The sequence below is a fragment of the Acipenser ruthenus genome, chromosome 14 (assembly GCF_902713425.1).
Source record: "Acipenser ruthenus chromosome 14, fAciRut3.2 maternal haplotype, whole genome shotgun sequence".
Taxonomy (NCBI): Eukaryota; Metazoa; Chordata; class Actinopteri; order Acipenseriformes; family Acipenseridae; genus Acipenser; species Acipenser ruthenus.
Genome location: NC_081202.1, coordinates 1231219 through 1251446, shown reverse-complemented (window position 1 = coordinate 1251446; position 20228 = coordinate 1231219). Strand labels below are relative to the sequence as shown.

Here is a 20228-nt window from a genome sequence, read left to right as displayed (position 1 = left end):
ATTTCAAGAGCTTTGGAATCTGCAGACACTTACTTGCCGGTGAGCTGTCCAGACAGCGGGTAGATGACTCGTTTCCACCCCAGCGCGGGGAAGAAGACAGAGGGCTGGGAGACCTGCCCGGAGCACTGCGGGTCCGACGGGAGGCACTGGGGCACCAGGTACTGCCAGCTGACCCCGAAATCCACTGAGTACTGGACATGCACCTGGCTCTGAGACGCCTTCTCTGTGCTCCAACAGCCCACCGAAATCTGAAGAACAAAGAGTCTGCATTCACCCTCAGACTCCAACCAGCAAACCTCCTACACACAGACCAAGGTGCTGACTCGGACTCTTCTGTGCTGTCCATCTTTAGTGTAGTCATTTTTAGTTTAGGGCAGCAGTGTGGAGTAGTGGTCAGGGCTCTGGACTCTTGACCGGAGGGTCGTGGGTTCAATCCCAGGTGGGGGACACTGCTGCTGTACCCTTGAGCAAGGTACTTTACCTAGATTGCTCCAGTAAAAACCCAACTGTATAAATGGGTAATTGTATGTAAAAATAATGTGTAAAAAATAATGTAATTTTATGTAAAAATAATGTGACATCTTGTAAAAATTGTAAGTCGCCCTGGGTAAGGGCGTCTGCTAAGAAATAAATAATAATAATAATAATAATAATAATAATAATAATAATAATAATAATAATTAACTATCCAAGCCTTAAAAAACAGCTTGTCTATCATTACCCCACCAAAAGTTTACAGAGTTATTTTTCGATAGGCTGATATTTTCCTTGTGAAGTCTTACCAGCAGACAGTGCTGGGGGAGGGGGTCCTAATACCTACAGTGTGCTGGCTGGTTAAATGAGCTTCGCCAGCATCAAAGTGAAACTGAAATCTGAAAAACTGAAAAAAGGGACTTGCAAGACGTGCTACTGTGAGTCAAGAAACTGTTTTGGCTCTCGAGCTCTTGGCTGTCCGTCAAGAAGGCTGGGGAGTGGCACTGACCTTGAACTGCATGATCCAGCCCTGGGTCGGGGTGAGGTCGCGGGTCACAGCATACACCTCTCGTCCGTCGTGGCTCCCACACACCATTACACCATCGGGGGAGTCGCAGAACCGCTCCACCAGGCAGTCATCATGGAACATCCAGTGTTCACTCACTGAGAATGAGGAGACCACAATCACACCCAAAGTATTAAAACATCCATCTGACCATCCACCTGATTTATTCTTCCCCTCTTTTGTCCCACTCTCCACTCTCCCTCTCACCTCTGTTCTATGCCCCACTCTGTCTGCCCTTCCACACTCTTCCTCTCTCCCCTGTGCCCCACTCCTCCACTCTTCCTCTCTCCCCTGTGCCCCACTCCTCCACTCTCCCTCTCCCCTGTGCCCCACTCCTCCACTCTCCCTCTCCCCTGTGCCCCACTCCCTCACCTGTGCCCCACTCCTCCACTCTCCCTCTCCCCTGTGCCCCACTCCTCCACTCTCTCTCTCCCCTGTGCCCCACTCCCTCACCAGTGCCCCACTCCTCCACTCTCCCTCACCTGTGCCCCTCTCCCTCACCAGTGCCCCACTCCTCCACTCTCCCTCACCTGTGCCCCTCTCCCTCACCAGTGCCCCACTCCTCCACTCTCCCTCACCTGTGCCCCACTCCCTCACCTGTGCCCCACTCCTCCACTCTCCCTCACCAGTGCCCCACTCCTCCACTCTCCCTCTCCCCTGTGCCCCACTCCCTCACCTGTGCCCCACTCCTCCACTCTCTCTCTCCCCTGTGCCCCACTCCCTCACCAGTGCCCCTCTCCTCCACTCTCCCTCACCTGTGCCCCACTCCTCCACTCTCCCTCACCTGTGCCCCTCTCCTCTGCCCGGGGCTCCTGTAAGATCCTGCCAGTGTGTGCAGAGTCAGCGGGGGCCCTCTCGTGCTGGGGCAGTGCAGCCCCGCTGAAGGTGTCCACGATGCCAGTCCTCTGAGTTGCCGAGCCTCCAATCAGCACGTTGTCCAGTGCCCAGTCGTTCTGGTCCAGCCCGTCATGTTTGGGCTGCCACCAGCGCACCCGCACTCCCTCCTCCCGAGCAGCAGGGGGCAGCAGCACGTTGAGGAAACTGGCGGGGCACAGGAAAGCACAGAGCAGCAGAGCCATGGTGAGCTGTGATAAACACCACGCACGAGGAACAGCGCAGGAGAACATGTAGGGCTTCACAGAGTCACTGCAAGACCATGTGTGGGGCTGTGTGTGGGCGTGTCTACAGTGATTACCTTAAAAAAGCATCCCTACAAAAGCTGCTTTATGGAGATGTAGAGCATGTCTCCATAATACTGAAACATTATGAACACATAAATGCAGAGTATTTACTATCATCCCAACGTTCATTATTGTGGCGATCCAGCCATGCCCCTTTGAAGTTCAGAATAGTAAATCTACACTCATTAGAGTCAATGCACAGACTGTAATACAAAGACTGCAAGAGAATCTCTCAACTTTACAGGTAGCCACTGAACACTTACATAAGCTATTATAGTGGCTAAACCGATATTAACTTTCTTAATCTGTTCTTATAGAACCCGTTGTGGTTTAAACATTTAGAATTCTATGTCACTGACATTCTGAGTGTGAGATATACACTCTCAGCGATATTAAAAGGTGTAGTTTCTGCTAACAGTTTCCAATGGGGACGTGACTTATAAATCAACACTATGAACAATGTTAGTGTACACCTGTGTGTGACAGGGTCACATTGAGTACAGGCACGTCTCTATTGCTTACGAGATATCAAAGCAGCCTTACCCCGGCTTGTTGTACTGGTCATAGAAGATCTCGGTGAGCAGGGTCCAAGTGATGCCTCCATTGACGCTGAACTCCAGCAGCACGCCCTGGCTGCGCTGGCTAGGAGGGATCAGGCAGCCGTACATGAAGTAGAACTGGATGAACTCTGCGCTGGTTAGGTTCATATCCACCGTCACGAGCTGCCTGCTGCAGCCCTGCCGGAGTGCACACAGGGAGAGGGGCGTTACAGACAGGCTGCAGCACCGGAGACACTGCACCTCCATTCTGAGAGGGGCGTTACAGACAGGCTGCAGCGCCGGAGACACTGCACCTCCATTCTGAGAGGGGCGTTACAGACAGGCTGCAGCGCCGGAGACACTGCACCTCCATTCTGAGAGGGGCGTTACAGACAGGCTGCAGCGCCGGAGACACTGCACCTCCAAGAGGGGCGTTACAGACAGGCTGCAGCGCCGGAGACACTGCACCTCCATTCTGAGAGGGGCGTTACAGACAGGCTGCAGCGCCGGAGACACTGCACCTCCATTCTGAGAGGGGCGTTACAGACAGGCTGCAGCGCCGGAGACACTGCACCTCCATTCTGAGAGGGGCGTTACAGACAGGCTGCAGCGCCGGAGACACTGCACCTCCATTCTGAGAGGGGCGTTACAGACAGACTGCAGCACCGGAGACACTGCACCTCCATTCTGAGAGGGACGTTACAGACAGGCTGCAGCGCCGGAGACACTGCACCTCCATTCTGAGAGGGGCGTTACAGACAGGCTGCAGCGCCGGAGACACTGCACCTCCATTCTGAGAGGGGTGTTACAGACAGGCTGCAGCGCCTGAGACACTGCACCTCCATTCTGAGAGGGGCGTTACAGACAGGCTGCAGCGCCAGAGACACTGCACCTCCATTCTGAGAGGGGCGTTACAGACAGGCTGCAGCGCCGGAGACACTGCACCTCCATTCTGAGAGAGGCGTTACAGACAGGCTGCAGCACCGGAGACACTGCACCTCCATTCTGAGAGGGGCGTTACAGACAGGCTGCAGCGCCAGAGACACTGCACCTCCATTCTGAGAGGGGCGTTACAGACAGGCTGCAGCGCCGGAGACACTGCACCTCCATTCTGAGAGGGGCGTTACAGACAGGCTGCAGCACCGGAGACACTGCACCTCCATTCTGAGAGGGGCGTTACAGACAGGCTGCAGCACCGGAGACACTGCACCTCCATTCTGAGAGGGGCGTTACAGACAGGCTGCAGCGCCAGAGACACTGCACCTCCATTCTGAGAGGGGCGTTACAGACAGGCTGCAGCGCCGGAGACACTGCACCTCCATTCTGAGAGGGGTGTTACAGACAGGCTGCAGCACCGGAGACACTGCACCTCCATTCTGAGAGGGACGTTACAGACAGGCTGCAGCGCCGGAGACACTGCACCTCCATTCTGAGAGGGGCGTTACAGACAGGCTGCAGCGCCGGAGACACTGCACCTCCATTCTGAGAGGGGCGTTACAGACAGGCTGCAGCGCCGGAGACACTGCACCTCCATTCTGAGAGGGGCGTTACAGACAGGCTGCAGCGCCGGAGACACTGCACCTCCATTCTGAGAGGGGCGTTACAGACAGGCTGCAGCACCGGAGACACTGCACCTCCATTCTGAGAGGGGCGTTACAGACAAACTGCAGCGCCGGAGACACTGCACCTCCATTCTGATAGTGTCAATGCTGTTTAAGTGAAAACATGTGTTTTATTTTTTCACAGAAGCAGTTTCTGTGACTCACCCCACTGAAGTGCAGCGCTGTTCCAGAGGCGACGGCCCCACACACCCCGCTCAGCTTGCCTCCCTGGAGCAGCAGCCAGTTGTGTGAGGCGGGGGCTCGGTTGAAGTTGTCCTTCAGCTGGGTAGGCAGGGAGCCCTCGGGCTCATCGCAGTACAGACCGTCCCACTGAGAGTCACAGCTAGAGACAGAGAACACAGAGCAATCCACTGAGAGTCACTGCTAGAGACACAGAACACAGAGCAATCCACTGAGAGTCACTGCTAGAGACACAGAACACAGAGCAATCCACTGAGAGAGTCACAGCTAAAGACACAGAACACAGAGCAATCCACTGAGAGTCACAGCTAGAGACACAGAACACAGAGCAATCCACTGAGAGTCACAGCTAGAGACACAGAACACAGAGACACGGAGAGTCACTGCTAGAGACACAGAACACAGAGACACGGAGAGACACTGCTAGAGACACAGAACACAGAGACACGGAGAGTCACTCGTAGAGACACAGAACACAGAGACACGGAGAGACACTCACACACAGTTGCCCTGCACGCAGCGCCCGTGCCCACTGCACATGTCCACGCAGCCGTCTCCGATGTACAGGTTGTCCAGAGCCCAGGTCTGCTGCTTGTCGAAGGGGGCCGGCTGATACCAGCGGAAGCGAGTAGCTGGAGACCTGCGGGGGGGGCACAGCGAGACCCTTTAATCCTCCTGCACTCTGCTGCAAATCTCAGGGAGGTCTGAGCAAGCAAGGCCAGCACCACTCCATGAACTGCAGGAGCATTGGGGTCACTCCACACCACAGGAACTACACTGTGGGATCTCACCACCTCACCAGCTCACATTCTGTTGATATTAGGAAGAATCCCAAAATATTAACTCTCAACTCTCATTATTTTTTAAGTTGTAGATGACAGGTGAAAATGATTACTGAAAAGGGGGCGTGTTTGAGAGGTGAGATCTTTCAAAGTATTCAAGATATCTTCTTGATATCGCTGTCACGGGTACACCCATTCTTGACGAGTAACTTAAAAAACAGTGAGAGTTGAGAGGTAATATTTTGGATTCTTCCTAAAACACTTCTAGATATATTTGTATGCAATATGAAAAGAATCTGAGACAGTGAGGTGGGGGTCCAGAGGCCCGTTTGATTTGGAATGACACAAAACAAATAATATCACAAAACAAAGAAATCAATTAAACTAAACCGCTTCAATTTGTAATTACAGGTAATGGGTCCCGTGCAACGTTCCTGTTTTGAGATTTAGCCAGGATACCTGCATTAACAATACTGATCTATCTTGTATAAAACAGTGCTGTTTAAATCTGTGACCTCATGGACAGACTGCATGCTGAGTGCGCTGGCTGAGTGTTGGATCAGGAGGGAGAGTGCTGGCAGGTGCTCACCTGGCATGGGGAGGGATGGGCAGGGTGACGCGCCCCCACTTGTTGAAGGTGTCTGACACCAGCACTCTCTGCAGCTGGTAGCGGGTGCAGTCCAGGCTGATGGGTAGGCAATCTCTCAGCAGGGGCTGCCAGGTCAGACCCAGGTCCAGGGAGTACTCCAGCTCGATGGCTGCAGGGGAGAACATCACAAGCACGGGGCTTACAGGGCTGCTGTACAAGGGAAGGAGGGAAGAACAAGGCGACTCGTGGAACAGGGAGGGGGTGGCATGGAAATAAGACCCTCCAGTGCAGTTTGAGCCATTCCAGGTTTTACAGAGAGCTTCGATAAAATTCACGCTGCTTCCAAGCAGGCTACTGTGGTAGTGAAGTCAAATGAAATAAAGAAATCTTCCCCCTCTTTCCCCAACCCACTCTCCACCCCATCTCACCGTAGCAGGAGTTGCTGACGGAGCAGGATGCTGAGAAGTCGAACTGTATGAAGGAGTCCTGCGTCAGCGTGAGGTCGGTGGTGACGGCGTATCTGGTGTTGGCTTTCTCGATGAAGGCGAAGGCATCTCCGGAGGATCCGCACACGGGCATCCGCGTCCCACCAGGGTGGAGCAGCCAGGAGCGCCGGTCAGCCAGGGAGAAGTCATCCTCCAGGACAGGGAGGCCTGAGGCACTGCCGCCCACCACGATCTGAGAGAGAGAGAGAGAGAGAGAGAGAGAGAGAGAGAGAGAGAGAGAGAGAGAGAGAGAGAGAGAGAGAGAGAGAGAGAGTCAAGAGAGGGGAATCACAGTTACTGCAGTTAGGAAAAACAGGCAGATCAAGACACCAGGTACAAGATTCAGGGCATTGCTGACTAGACTAGAGAGAGACAGTTGCTAGCTTCTTTTGCGATTTCTACTGTACATATCTTATGTCTGAGTGTTTATAGTTATGGACAAACTACCTGGAGCATTAACTGACAGAACCGCTGGGACACATTTTGGGTGATGTACCTGTGCTGGCCCTGGAGGCACAAAGTGAATAGACTAAAACTAAAACTAAACTAGACAATACATTCCTTGAACTCTCACAGCCAGACCCTCCCTCCCTCCCCGACTCGCCTGGTCGATGACCCAGGGGCTGTAGAAGTGCCCGTTGTCAGAGGGCTGCCACCAGCGCAGTCTGGTCGAGGGGCTGCGCGCCCGCAGCGGGATCTCTAGCGCCACGAAGCGGACCTGGTTGCTGGAGTTGCTGAAGAGGAACTCCTGCAGAAGCCTCCAGGACAGACCCCCATCCAGCGAGAACTGCAGCAGCACGGGCAGAGAGCGGGGGTCCGGGGCCACCTTCCCACAGCCCAGCCGCATGAAGAACTGGACGAACCTGTGGGGGAGACAGACCAGGAGTCAACAGGTACAGGCAGGGAGACAGACCAGGAGTCAACAGGTACAGGCAGGGAGACAGACCAGGATCAACAGGTACAGGCAGGGAGACAGACCAGGAGTCAACAGTACAGGCAGGGAGACAGACCAGGAATCCCTGCGTCCGCCACCAGTCCGCTCCAGCTCATCCAGAACTCTGCTGCCCGCCTGGTGTTCTCTCTGCCTCGCTTCGCCCACGCTACTCCACTACTCCGCTCACTCCATTGGCTCCCGATCACCGCTCGCATCCAGTTCAAGACTCTTGTACTAGCCTACAGATGCCTTGACCAGACTGCACCCAGCTACCTCCAGACCCTCATCTCTCCCTACACCCCCACTCGACCTCTCCACTCCGCCTGCACTAGAAGACTAGCTCTACCTCCGCTACACTCCCCTGCCTCCAGAGCCTGCTCCTTCTCCACCCTTGCTCCGCAGTGGTGGAATGACCTTCCTACAGATGTCAGGACTGCCCAGTCCCTGACCACATTCCGGCGCCTCCTTAAGACTCACCTCTTCAAACAGCACCTGTAGAACTCCTCTGTTTGTATCCTGGGACACTATCACCCTTCATGTAAATGTGCTTTATTTTGCTCTTATCAGCCCCCTATTTTACTGCATTTAATCCTGTACTTCAGAATACTGTAATCTGCCAAGTATTTAACCTGTAGTACTTTGTATTTAATCACATCCTGATGTAACTATCACTATTTAATCATATCCTGATGTAACTATCACTATTATCTGCTGTATTATTGAATTGTGGTTTGTCACACTTGTACTTTGCTTGAACAAAAGTTATTGTATTTCTTGCTCTTATTGTATTACTTGTATTGTAACACTTGAAATGTGTTTGCTTACGATTGTAAGTCGCCCTGGATAAGGGCGTCTGCTAAGAAATAAATAATAATAATAATAATAATCAACAGGTACAGACAGGGAGACAGACCAGGAATCAACAGTACAGGCAGGGAGACAGACCAGGAATCAACAGTACAGGCAGGGAGACAGACCAGGATCAACAGTACAGGCAGGGAGACAGACCAGGAGTCAACAGTACAGGCAGGGAGACAGACCAGGAATCAACAGTACAGGCAGGGAGACAGACCAGGAGTCAACAGTACAGGCAGGGAGACAGACCAGGAGTCAACAGTACAGGCAGGGAGACAGACCAGGAGTCAACAGTACAGGCAGGGAGACAGACCAGGATCAACAGTACAGGCAGGGAGACAGACCAGGAGTCAACAGTACAGGCAGGGAGACAGACCAGGAATCAACAGTACAGGCAGGGAGACAGACCAGGAGTCAACAGTACAGGCAGGGAGACAGACCAGGAGTCAACAGTACAGGCAGGGAGACAGACCAGGAGTCAACAGGTAGGGCAGGGAGACCGACGAGACAAAGCCATGGAGGTCAGACCTGTCTGAAGTGTGTCGGCTAATCTAACAAACCTGTCCAGGTTGATCTGAATCCCGTGCCGGCAGTGTGATCTCTGTTTAGCTACCTGGCATTGGAGAGGTTCAGGTCAGTGGTGACCAGCATTCGGAAGCCCTCCTCGCTGAAGAAGAGATTGTTCCCGCTCGACAGGATGCTGCATTTCCGGGATGGCTTCCCGCCACTCACCAGCACAAAGAGCCCCGTGTCCAGAGTGCCTGCTGGGCAACCACAGGGGGGCACTGTGATTACACAAATTCACCAAAACCAGGACTGAGAGAGAGGTGGTGTGCCCTACAGCAGAGTGAAGAGTAAGGAGTGAGGAGTGACAGGACAGCAATGTTACCTTCAAAGTCCTCTGTGAGGAAGTCTGGGTTGGCAGTGCTGCTGGTTTTGCAGGTGGGTCCGGAGTACCCCGGGTCACACTCGCAGTGGGTTCCATTCACACACGCCCCGTGTCCGCTGCACATGTCCTCACACTGCGGCCCGATGTACACATTATCCAGCGCCCAGGTGGCGGGCGGTGTGCCCCCAACGTAGAAACCCTGATACCAGCGGAACCGCACAGACCTGCAGAACAGCAAGGGGGCCTGGCTCTAACTGCAGCTGGAATGCATTGGCATCTCAGGCCATTGTGATATTTCAATCCCACACCTAGTTTCTCTTTAAGCATGATTGCTTTCATTTTGGAAATAATTGATGCAATTTCTCCAGCTCCTTTTTTCTAAGATCCGAGATCTAGCAGCAAACAAAACCTGTTACACACAGCACCAGAAGCGACTAAGGGACCAGTGAGCTGCAGTGTGCAGATCTGCATTGCCGTGGCTAGGGTGCTCATGGCATTAAGAGTAAGCCAAGAGATTTCAAACCTCTTGGCTCTTCCTTCCTCCCTCCCTGTCCCTGGCGCCGCACTCACCCGCACAGCCGCAGCTTCCCGAAGTGGACGAGCTCCCTCCTCCAGCCCTGCGTGGTTCCCGGGTAGTAGATGCTGCCGGGGTGGTGCTCCGTGGAGCACAGGGAGCTCAGCTGGCTGCCACCATGGCACAGGGGGACCAGGAGGTGCCACGTGGCCCCGAAATCACGAGAGAACTCCAGGCGAACCGGGTCTGACGCTGAGCTATCAGAGGTGCAGCCCACGTTGATCTGAGAGAGAGAAAGCAAGAGAGAGAGCGAGGGAGAGAGAGGGAGAGCAAGAGAAAGAGAGGGAGAGGGAGAGAGAGAGAGAGGGAGAAGGAGAGAGAGGGAGAGAGAGAGAGAGAGAGGGAGAAGGAGAGAGAGGGAGAGAGAGAGAAGAGGGAGAGAGGAGGGAGAGAGAGGGATAGGGAGGGAGAGGGTGAGGGAGAGAGAGATTGAAGGGAGAGAGAGGGAGAAGAAGAGGGAGAGAGAGGGAGGGAGAGAGAGAGGGAGAGGGACAGAGAGGGAGAGGGAGAGGGAGGGAGAAGGAGACGGAGACGGAGAGGGAGAGATCACAGAAATACAGTCAGAGACATGGGGAAATCACACAAGGCAGTGACTGAACGCACTTTGGATAAAACACAGGGCCTGTTAGGTTTTATTTACAGTAACACATTTGAATGTATTATTTCTTCATTGATGTGTTGTTACCTTACAAGCCCATACTCTGCTGGGGTTCCCTTTCATATGTTGTCAGTGCAAGTGAAATACTGGCGCCCTTACCTCAAACTGGATGACAGTGTTCTCAGACACATCCATGTCTCTGGTGGTGATGGAGTGTTCCCCAGCCTCATTGGATACAAACACCATGGCCGAGTCATCTTCCCTGTTGTACAAAACCAGCAGGTCAGATACAGAACGCCTGGAAACCACTCAGGACTCAATTCAGCTTTGGAGGAGATATATGTGTTAAATGTGAGACTGCATACAAACACATGTGGTAGCCTGCAAACAGTGATGCTTATGCATAGATTCAGCTCTCCTTATTTAAAATCCAAGCATACAATGTATTAATAAGTACTCTAGCAGCCTCGCCCCATCTTTTCAAGGTGTTTTTATCAAGCCTGCCGGAAGTGAACCGGAGATCAACATAGTTCATTTAATCCTGGAAGCCAACACAGGGAAATTGGACGTGTTTAAAATAAACAGTGCCAATGCAGAGCCCTACTTCAACAGAGCCACACTGTGGAGCTCAGCTTTTCAATGGATAGCTCAGGCAGGAGCTATCCATTGAAAAGCTCTGACATCATGCAGTGTAATATAATGTAATATGTTTTAATACTATAACACAATTTAACATAATACAAAACAGCACAATATAAGATAAGGTGCAAGGCTGCTGTTCACTCTTCACCCTCCCTGCCTGCCTGCCTCTCTGCCCTGTGAAGAGACAGAGAGAGCAGCAGGCTTGATACTCACAGCGTCCCCTTCAGGTACGGGCAGTAGAGGCCGGTGTTGCCCCCGGGATAGAATAGCCAGCTGTCTTCTCGAGGGCCGAGCTCGAAGCTGTCTGTCAGGAAGGCTGGGGTCTTCATGGTGTTCCCGTCAATGATGAGGTCATCGATCACCCACACCTCCTCCTTCTTACCTGTGGGGGGAGCTCTGTCAGGCAGGGTGTCTCAATGCGCTAACCATCCCAGACCCAGTGTGCTGGTGTGTAAGTGCCAGTGTATCATCAGTGCTGGGGTGTGTGGTCGTGTGTGTGTGAGGGGTACAGTGTATCAGTGCTGGGGTGTGTGTGAGGGGCACAGTGTATCAGTGCCGGGGTGTGTGTAAGGGGCACAGTGTATCAGTGCTGGGGTGTGTGTGTGGGGCACAGTGTATCAGTGCTTGGGTGTGTGTGGGGGGTACAGTGTATCAGTGCTGGGGTGTGTGTGGGGGGTACAGTGTATCAGTGCTGGGGTGTGTGTGGGGGGCACAGTGTATCAGTGCTGGGGTGTGTGGTCGTGTGTGAGAGGGGCACAGTGTATCAGTGCTGGGGTGTGTGTGAGGGGCACAGTGTATCAGTGCTGGGGTGTGTGTGTGGGGGGCACAGTGTATCAGTGCTGGGGTGTGTGGTCGTGTGTGTGGGGGGTACAGTGTATCAGTGCTGGGGTGTGTGTGGGGGGCACAGTGTATCAGTGCTGGGGTGTGTGTGAGGGGCACAGTGTATCAGTGCTGGGGTGTGTGTGTGTGGGGGGCACAGTGTATCAGTGCTGGGGTGTGTGTGAGGGGCACAGTGTATCAGTGCTGGGGTGTGTGTGAGGGGCACAGTGTATCAGTGCTGGGGTGTGTGTGTGGGGGGCACAGTGTATCAGTGCTGGGGTGTGTGTGTGTGGGGGGCACGGTGTATCAGTGCTGGGGTGTGTGTGTGGGGGGCACAGTGTATCAGTGCTGGGGTGTGTGTGTGGGGGGCACAGTGTATCAGTGCTGGGGTGTGTGTGTGGGGGGCACAGTGTATCAGTGCTGGGGTGTGTGTGTGTGGGGGGCACGGTGTATCAGTGCTGGGGTGTGTGTGTGGGGGGCACAGTGTATCAGTGCTGGGGTGTGTGTGTGGGGGGCACAGTGTATCAGTGCTGGGGTGTGTGTGTGGGGGGCACAGTGTATCAGTGCTGGGGTGTGTGTGTGGGGGGGGCACGGTGTATCAGTGCTGGGTGTGAATGCTGTTATGGGTACAGTGCTGTGTTGTGTTGGTCAGTGCTCTGCTGTGCTGTGCTCTGTTCTGCTCTGTTGTGTTGTTTTGTGCTGTGCTCTGCTCTGCAATGCTCTGTTGTATTATTTTGTTTTGTGCTGTGCAATGCAATAGGTGCTGTGCAATGCTATGTTGTGTTGTTTTTTGCTGTGCTGTGCAATGCTCTGTTGTGTTGTTTTTTGTTGTGTTGTGCAATGCTATGTTGTGTTGTGTTGTTTTTTTTCTGTGCTGTGCTGTGCAATGCTATGTTGTGTTGTGCAATGCTATGTTGTGTTGTTTTGTGCTGTGCTGTGCAATGCCATGTTGTGTTGTTCTGTGCTGTGCTGTGCAATGCTATGTTGTGTTGTTTTTTGTTGTGCTGTGCAATGCTATGTTGTGTTGTGTTGTTTTTTTTCTGTGCTGTGCTGTGCAATGCTATGTTGTGTTGTGCAATGCTATGTTGTGTTGTTTTGTGCTGTGCTGTGCAATGCTATGTTGTGTTGTTTTGTGCTGTGCAGTGCAATGCTATGTTGTGTTGTTCTGTGCTGTGCTGTGCAATGCTATGTTGTGTTGTTTTGTGCTGTGCTGTGCAATGCTATGTTGTGTTGTTCTGTGCTGTGCTGTGCAATGCTATGTTGTGTTGTTCTGTGCTGTGCTGTGCAATGCTATGTTGTGTTGTTTTGTGCTGTGCTGTGCAATGCTATGTTGTGTTGTTTTGTGCTGTGCTGTGCAATGCTATGTTGTGTTGTTCTGTGCTGTGCTGTGCAATGCTATGTTGTGTTGTTCTGTGCTGTGCTCACCGCTGTTGTAGGGCTGCCAGAGGCGGAACCGTGTTGCGTTGGTCTGCGCGGCGTGGGGGATGGGCACGTGTAAGAACAGAACGTCGGTGGTGAGGGAGAAGTAGAACTCGTCGAGCAGCTGCCAGGAGATCCCTCCGTTCACAGAGGACTGCAGCAAGATGGAGTGCGAGCGCTCCGGCGCCTCTGCAGGGAAATACAGGAACTGCAGCTTTCAGACACAGCAAGCACACACACCAAGAGGGCATTTCAGATTTCCACAAGTCTGTCTGGTACAGAGATCTTCACAGTGTGGTTGAACATTTGAGATGTGTAACAGTTTACCCTGGTTTTTATTATTATTACGATGATGTGAATTCACTGTGATAGAGCAGGCTTGCTTGAGCTTTACCATGCTTGTACTAAACATTTGGTTCAGCTCACCTGTACCGAGACACCACCCCTCATACCAACACATTATGGTGTCCATTTGAATGCTCCAGCTGTGCTAGATCTAAATACAGCTGGCGCTGATCTTGCAAACCTTTTTCCATGTGACATAATTAATCACCTTTTTGGGCATCTCCAGGGCGTTAAAACATTCACTAATGCATTGCATTAGCTTTTAAGTTGTGAGGACTTTTAAGCACAATAATACACTACAGAGGGTATCAAAATATTGTAGCATATTGGCCAGCATCAGTGGGTATCACAAGATAACTAGCATTTGAAAAAGCGGGCCACACTGGAGCCAATTGGTGAGTATCCTGATTATAGAGCTGCTTGCTGTTTTTTTTTTTAAATTCTCTGTAAGCCCATATATATCTACATACCGATACACTGTATCATGCGAGAAGCTAACCTGCAATGTGTGTGCGATCCCTGTCGTGGTGAAGGGACTGGGAGGACGTACCTTTGGAAATGAATTTGAAAGAGAACTGGATGTACATGGTGTGGGTGCAATCCAGGTCCCGGGACACCAGCATGCGGAGTCCCTCCTGGGAAACGAGGACAGAGAAGGACAGGAGACACGAGCAGGCCAGGCCAGGTTGGACAGTGGGGGAGGGGGATAGAAAAGGAAAGAAACGTTAAAGCAATCCTTAACTTTTTATTCATGTCAAAAAAAATGACGTGGCTTTATTACAAAGGTACTGTTTTATATCCTGTGCTGTAGATGCGTTGCACTGAATGGACCTAGAACATGTTTGTCTTTAGCACAGTACTGGATGGCCATGGCAGGGAATCTGTAGTGCCCCTAACTGGTCAACACACTGTTTTGCACTTTATGCAGTGTATATTCACGTGGGATATCCCTGTTGTTTTTATGATGAAACATGATCTGTGGTAAGGGCTTGAAGCCCAGTCGCCGTGTGTGAGAGAGGCACAGTTCAGGATGGGGGGGTGGGGGGGCTGACTGACCCCTTTGAAGATGAGCGCCATCCCAGATTTGAGGGTCTCCCCGTTGAGCATCCCACGCTCCTCTCCGTACACTTCGGGCCACAGGTCAGGGTGCAGGTTCCCATTGAAATCGTCCTTCAGAATGGAGGGCAGGGGGGTGATGGGGACGCAGTAGGGACCCCCGAAACCACGATCACACCTGCACCCGAGAGAGACAGAGAGAGACAGAGAGGGAGAGAAAGAGAGAGAGAGGGAGGGGGGTCCAGAGGGAAGAGGATAAAACATTTACTTCATCTGTTTTTAGAAATCATGTCCAATTCACCAGTAAATCCGAGCACTGTATTCTCTTCTGTTTACAGTCACTGTGTCCTGACCCTGTACATTAGTGTATAGAGCGGGGGATGCACCCCAAGTTTAAACTCTCAGTTGAGTAATAGCATACCCAAAACAATATGGAGACATAATGTAAATTTCTTCCTTAAACATGAGTTGAGACAGAAATAATGAGGTCCTGTTAGGTGACAACACCACAGTATGAAACCCAGTAGAACTATAGCTACTGAACAATTATTACAAAATATTTCAAACAGGAAAAAAACACTCACACACAGCGTCCCGAATCACAGATCCCGTGTCCTGAGCACATCCAGGGGCAGCCCGATGCCAACAGTGCATTATCAATGGACCAGGAGTCCAAGCCAGGGGTGTACTCTGACTGGATCCAGCGGAACCGCGTCCTGGGGGAACTGGGGAGCAAGAAAACACTGAGACTGGGCCCGATGAGATCTCCAGTACAGAGTCACAATGGCATGAGATCTCCAGTAGAGTCACAATGGCATGAGATCTCCAGTACAGAGTCACAATGGCATGAGATCTCCAGTACAGAGTCACAATGGCATGAGATCTCCAGTACAGAGTCACAATGGCATGAGATCTCCATTACAGATTCACAATGCCATGAGATCTCCAGTACAGATTCACAATGCCATGAGATCTCCAGTACAGAGTCACAATGGCATGAGATCTCCAGTACAGAGTCACAATGCCATGAGATCTCCAGTACAGTTACAATGGCATGAGATCTCAGTACAGATTCACAATGGCATGAGATCTCCATTACAGATTCACAATGCCATGAGATCTCCATTACAGATTCACAATGCCATGAGATCTCCAGTACAGATTCACAATGCCATGAGATCTCCAGTACAGATTCACAATGCCATGAGATCTCCAGTACAGATTCACAATGGCATGAGATCTCCAGTACAGATTCACAATGCCATGAGATCTCCAGTACAGATTCACAATGGCATGAGATCTCCAGTAAAGATTCACAATGGCATGAGATCTCCATTACAGATTCACAATGTCATGAGATCTCAGTACAGAGCCACAATGCCATGAGATCTCCAGTACAGAGTCAATGCCATGAGATCTCCAGTATAGATTCACAATGCCATGAGATCTCCAGTACAGAGTCACAATGCCATGAGATCTCCAGTACAGAGTCACAATGCCATGCAGCAGGTAGAGTACCAGCAGGCATTTCTGGACCCAAACGATTCAGAAGTAAAAGAAAGTGTCTGTTCATTTAATTGTATACATTTTCTTACTCCTTGAGACCAGTATAAGACTGTTAGAATGGATTGATAGTCAGACAGACAGGAGAGAATGACAGATATAGACAGACAATATGGGAATGCAGAGTCCAAACTGAGGATGTCAGGGCTTAGTGGTAAAGTGTTAGCGCTGATTCTAATGACAGACAGACAGGTAGATAAACAGACAGATAGAGCAAGGGTGGGGTCAGTGCTTGTTGGTCTGGGCTAGATAGACAAACAGACAGACAGACAGACAGACAGACAGACAGACAGATAGACAGAGTGAGGGTCAGTACTTGGTGGCGCTGGGCAGGTACACAGTGACTCTCCTCCAGTTCTGGAAGCGCTGGGAGGTGTAGACAGAGCTCTGGGTGTAGGTGGCACAGCCGATTGCAGGGGGCACACACTCAGGGGTGAGCAGGTGCCAGTCCCGGCCGGTGTTGAGGGAATACTGCAGCTGCACGGCGTGCGCGTCGGGGAAGGGCTTGCTGCAGCCCATGCTCATCTCAAACTGGAGGAAGGAGGAGCTGCTCACATGGAAATCCCAGCTCTCTGCGTAGCGGGGCTTCCCTGGAGGAAGAAGAACAGAGGCTTCAATACAAACACACTACAGAACAGACTTCAGCAGAAACATGCTGCAGTCCCACCAGAGTCTTCATGAAGATAAATTCCACGATTCATAGCAGGCTTGGAATGAATACAAGTGAGATCCGTGTGGGATGGCAATGTCACACTGAAGTATGAATACCACACGTGAGATCCGTGTGGGATGGCAATGTCACCCTGAAGTATGATTATCCATAACTCAATCTGTCGTACGATGTCTAGCAGTGCAACACCTCCTTATGCGCAGAGTGGCGTAGTCGGACAATACCCCGTTTACCCAGCAGTATCGTTCAAACCAGCAATCTCTTGTGTGGATTCAGTACTGATCGAATTCTGTTCTGTTCCCCGTACAAAAAATGCCTTGTCTAGTCTTTGTTTTATGTTTTGTGATACCCAAATTATAATTCATCAAACACATCTGTAATAAACAACTGAAACAAAAACAAATGTTTCAATATCAGTTATGATTTCCTGTTGAAGTCTGACCATGCAGAGAGCTGTATCTCTCACAACTTGGCATTGTTACCGAACCCTCAGTGGCTGTGCTGGTTCCTGTCTGCACTCACCGCTGTCACTGTTGAAGAGCAGCGCTGTGTCCAGAGACAGGCAGTCCACCTCCACCTGCCCCCCCTGGACTCGGTACCAGTTCACCCGCAGGTCCGACGAGCCGTCAAACTTGTCCTGGAAACCCATCCGCGAGCTGTCATTCATCCCGATCAAGACGTCATCGAGACCCCACTGAGCAGAGTGCTTCCCTGCAGGAGGAGGAGGAAGAGAGCCATCAGCAAAGAGGGAGAGGGAGAGATGGGAGAGAGGGGAGGGGAGAGAGAGAGATGGAGGGGAGAGGAGAGAGAGACAGATCCTTCTGAGCAGATTGCTTCCTTGAAGAAAGCGCAAAGCCATCAGCACAGAGGGAGACTGAAAGACAGAGACAGAGCCCGCTAACTTCGACCCAGCTTGGTGGAGTGCTGCTCTGGACCCAGAGGAGAGTGAGCACAGGCAGAGGCAGAGAAAGAGGATTTGAGCTGCCCGCACAGAGAGACAGAGCCAGGCCCCAGTGTGGAGGGGCAGGAAGGGGTCACATACCGTGAAGGGGTTGCCACCAGCGGAAGGCTGTGTTGGGGGTCTTGGCCTCGGGGGTCAGTTCAATGGTGATGATCTGCGGCTCGAGGAAGGAGATGAAGTCGAGCTCTCTGAGCAGGTGCCAGGTCACGCCGTTATTACCAGAGTACTGAACCACGACCCCTGAGAGAGGGAGAGACACTATTCAGTCAATGTTTAAACTTGTGTGTACTCTATAGCAACTCACAAATTCAATACTCTTTAGTTTGACGCACACTTTTCAAATCAAACATTCTCCATGGTTAACCACTGGAGCTCTGATTAGGGGAAACTTTTTTTTTTTTTTGGAACGTATAAAAATGATAAAAAAAACGTTTACGATGATCATCAAAATCCACCCAAGTGTAGCAGATCGTTCACTTTCATAACAAAACAGCACGAGGGAGGGTTTTGCTGAGGAGATTACCTTCGTTCCTTACTCTTGGTTTGTTGCAGGGCGCCCCCAGGTTACTGCTGCCGATTCGGATGTAGAACTGGATCAGCCTGGTGACAAGAAGCACAGGGGTAGAAAAGTACATTTTCCCCATGTCTCCTCTTTCCCCTTGAGAGAAACGTGTGCGGCATGGAAGAAAGAAAGGAAGGTCCTCCCATTGGATACAGGATCCCTGGGGTTTTGTAAATCACATGCTGATTGGTCAAATTCAAGTACAGTAGTACTGGTACTACAACAGTGATGGAAAAAGAGACCCATTACAGAGCAGGTTTCCACATTCCAGGTTGCACTGTGAGCCTAACGAGGCACAACCATGTTTGTTATCTGTGCCAGCTTACAGTAAAACCTGGAGCATATCAAGTGTCTCCAGGTTTTACTGTAAGTGTCTCGCAGGTTGTAAGTTGGACTGACCGGGTGTTGGTGGTGTCCAGGGGGACAGTCCTGGCCTCTCTTCGCCCCGAGCTGTTGAAGTGCAGCGCCTTGCCATCACTGAGGGTCCCGCAGCCAGAGCCCACCTGCCCCCCGGTCAATTGGTGCCAGAGTGGGCTGAGCTTCCCTTCAAATCGGTCATTCATCTCACTGGGGTTGGGCACGCTCGCCACGCAGGTGCCCTGCTCCACTGCACGGGGAGAGTGAGAGAGAGAGAGAGAGAGATAGGGGCAGTCAGTCCTCCTCACCAGCAGGGGGAGATGAAACACCTCCAATCCACCAGGGATCTCATTGAATACTCCATTATTATTATTATTATTTATTTCTTAGCAGACGCCCTTATCCAGGGCGACTTACAATTGTTACAAGATATCACATTATTTTTACATACAGTTACCCATTTATATAGTTGGGTTTTTACTGGAGCAATCTAGGTAAAGTACCTTGCTCAAGGGTACAGCAGCAGTGTCCCCTACCAGGGATTGAACCCACAACCCTCTGGTCAAGAGTCCACTCCATGATAAAGCCAAGGGACCATTTACTTGAATGTCAGCTCTGTATTGTGGTATGTATGGTTTTGATTTGTCGATTTGACTCCAGATACACCATGAAATGTGTATCGGCTGAATGCAGACGACAGCTTTGTAAAGAGTTGAGTGCCAGTCTCTATTTGAAATACCTACATACACTTCCTGTAGGGCAAACCCCAAAGGTTGGCTATTGTGCTCATATTCATCCAAAACTTTTTCAAGATTCATCTGTGCAAGACAACAATTTCATTAATTGATTTGGAGCAAGCAGATTTTTTTTTGGAAGCCTGATTTTGTCACATTAATACTGTAGAACGTCAGCTAGCCTGCAATGCAATGCATTTGTATAACTGGTATACCGCTGTGGCTGCCCATATACCCTCCTCTATGGAGCCTCCTCTCACTATCACTGCAATAGGGAGGTACCTGTGTAGATCATGTATGGAGCCTCCTCTCACTATCACTGCAATAGGGAGGTACCTGTGTAGATCATGTATGGAGCCTCCTCTCACTATCACTGCAATAGGGAGGTACCTGTGTAGATTATGTATGGAGCCTCCTCTCACTATCACTGCAATAGGTAGGTACCTGTGTAGATCATGTATGGAGCCTCCTCTCACTATCACTGCAATAGGGAGGTACCTGTGTAGATCATGTATGGAGCCTCCTCTCACTATCACTGCAATAGGGAGGTACCTGTGTAGATCATGTATGGAGCCTCCTCTCACTATCACTGCAATAGGGAGGTACCTGTGTAGATCATGTATGGAGCCTCCTCTCACTATCACTGCAATAGGGAGGTACCTGTGCAGATCATGTATGGAGCCTCCTCTCACTATCACTGCAATAGGGAGGAACCTGTGCAGATCATGTATGGAGCCTCCTCTCACTATCACTGCAATAGGGAGGTACCTGTTATTATTATTATTATTTATTTCTTAGCAGACGCCCTTATCCAGGGCGACTTACAATTGTTA

The 20228-nt window shown here is 51.2% G+C and overlaps 1 protein-coding gene across 1 annotated transcript in view; it reads right to left on the bottom strand.

The window, feature by feature from the left end:
* The window catches only part of LOC117973532 (reelin-like), a 144439-nt gene that overhangs the window by 12438 nt on the left and 111773 nt on the right, over positions 1 to 20228 (bottom strand). The window contains 23 exon segments of the mRNA XM_058985491.1: positions 34 to 248; positions 983 to 1137; positions 1824 to 2080; positions 2764 to 2957; positions 4526 to 4703; positions 5061 to 5201; positions 5933 to 6101; positions 6361 to 6610; positions 7022 to 7280; positions 8820 to 8967; positions 9096 to 9319; positions 9666 to 9892; positions 10427 to 10529; positions 11123 to 11291; positions 13154 to 13336; positions 14043 to 14127; positions 14549 to 14726; positions 15133 to 15273; positions 16428 to 16701; positions 17304 to 17492; positions 17824 to 17982; positions 18266 to 18342; positions 18704 to 18911. Coding sequence (XP_058841474.1) covers positions 34 to 248; positions 983 to 1137; positions 1824 to 2080; positions 2764 to 2957; positions 4526 to 4703; positions 5061 to 5201; positions 5933 to 6101; positions 6361 to 6610; positions 7022 to 7280; positions 8820 to 8967; positions 9096 to 9319; positions 9666 to 9892; positions 10427 to 10529; positions 11123 to 11291; positions 13154 to 13336; positions 14043 to 14127; positions 14549 to 14726; positions 15133 to 15273; positions 16428 to 16701; positions 17304 to 17492; positions 17824 to 17982; positions 18266 to 18342; positions 18704 to 18911 — 4183 coding nt within the window.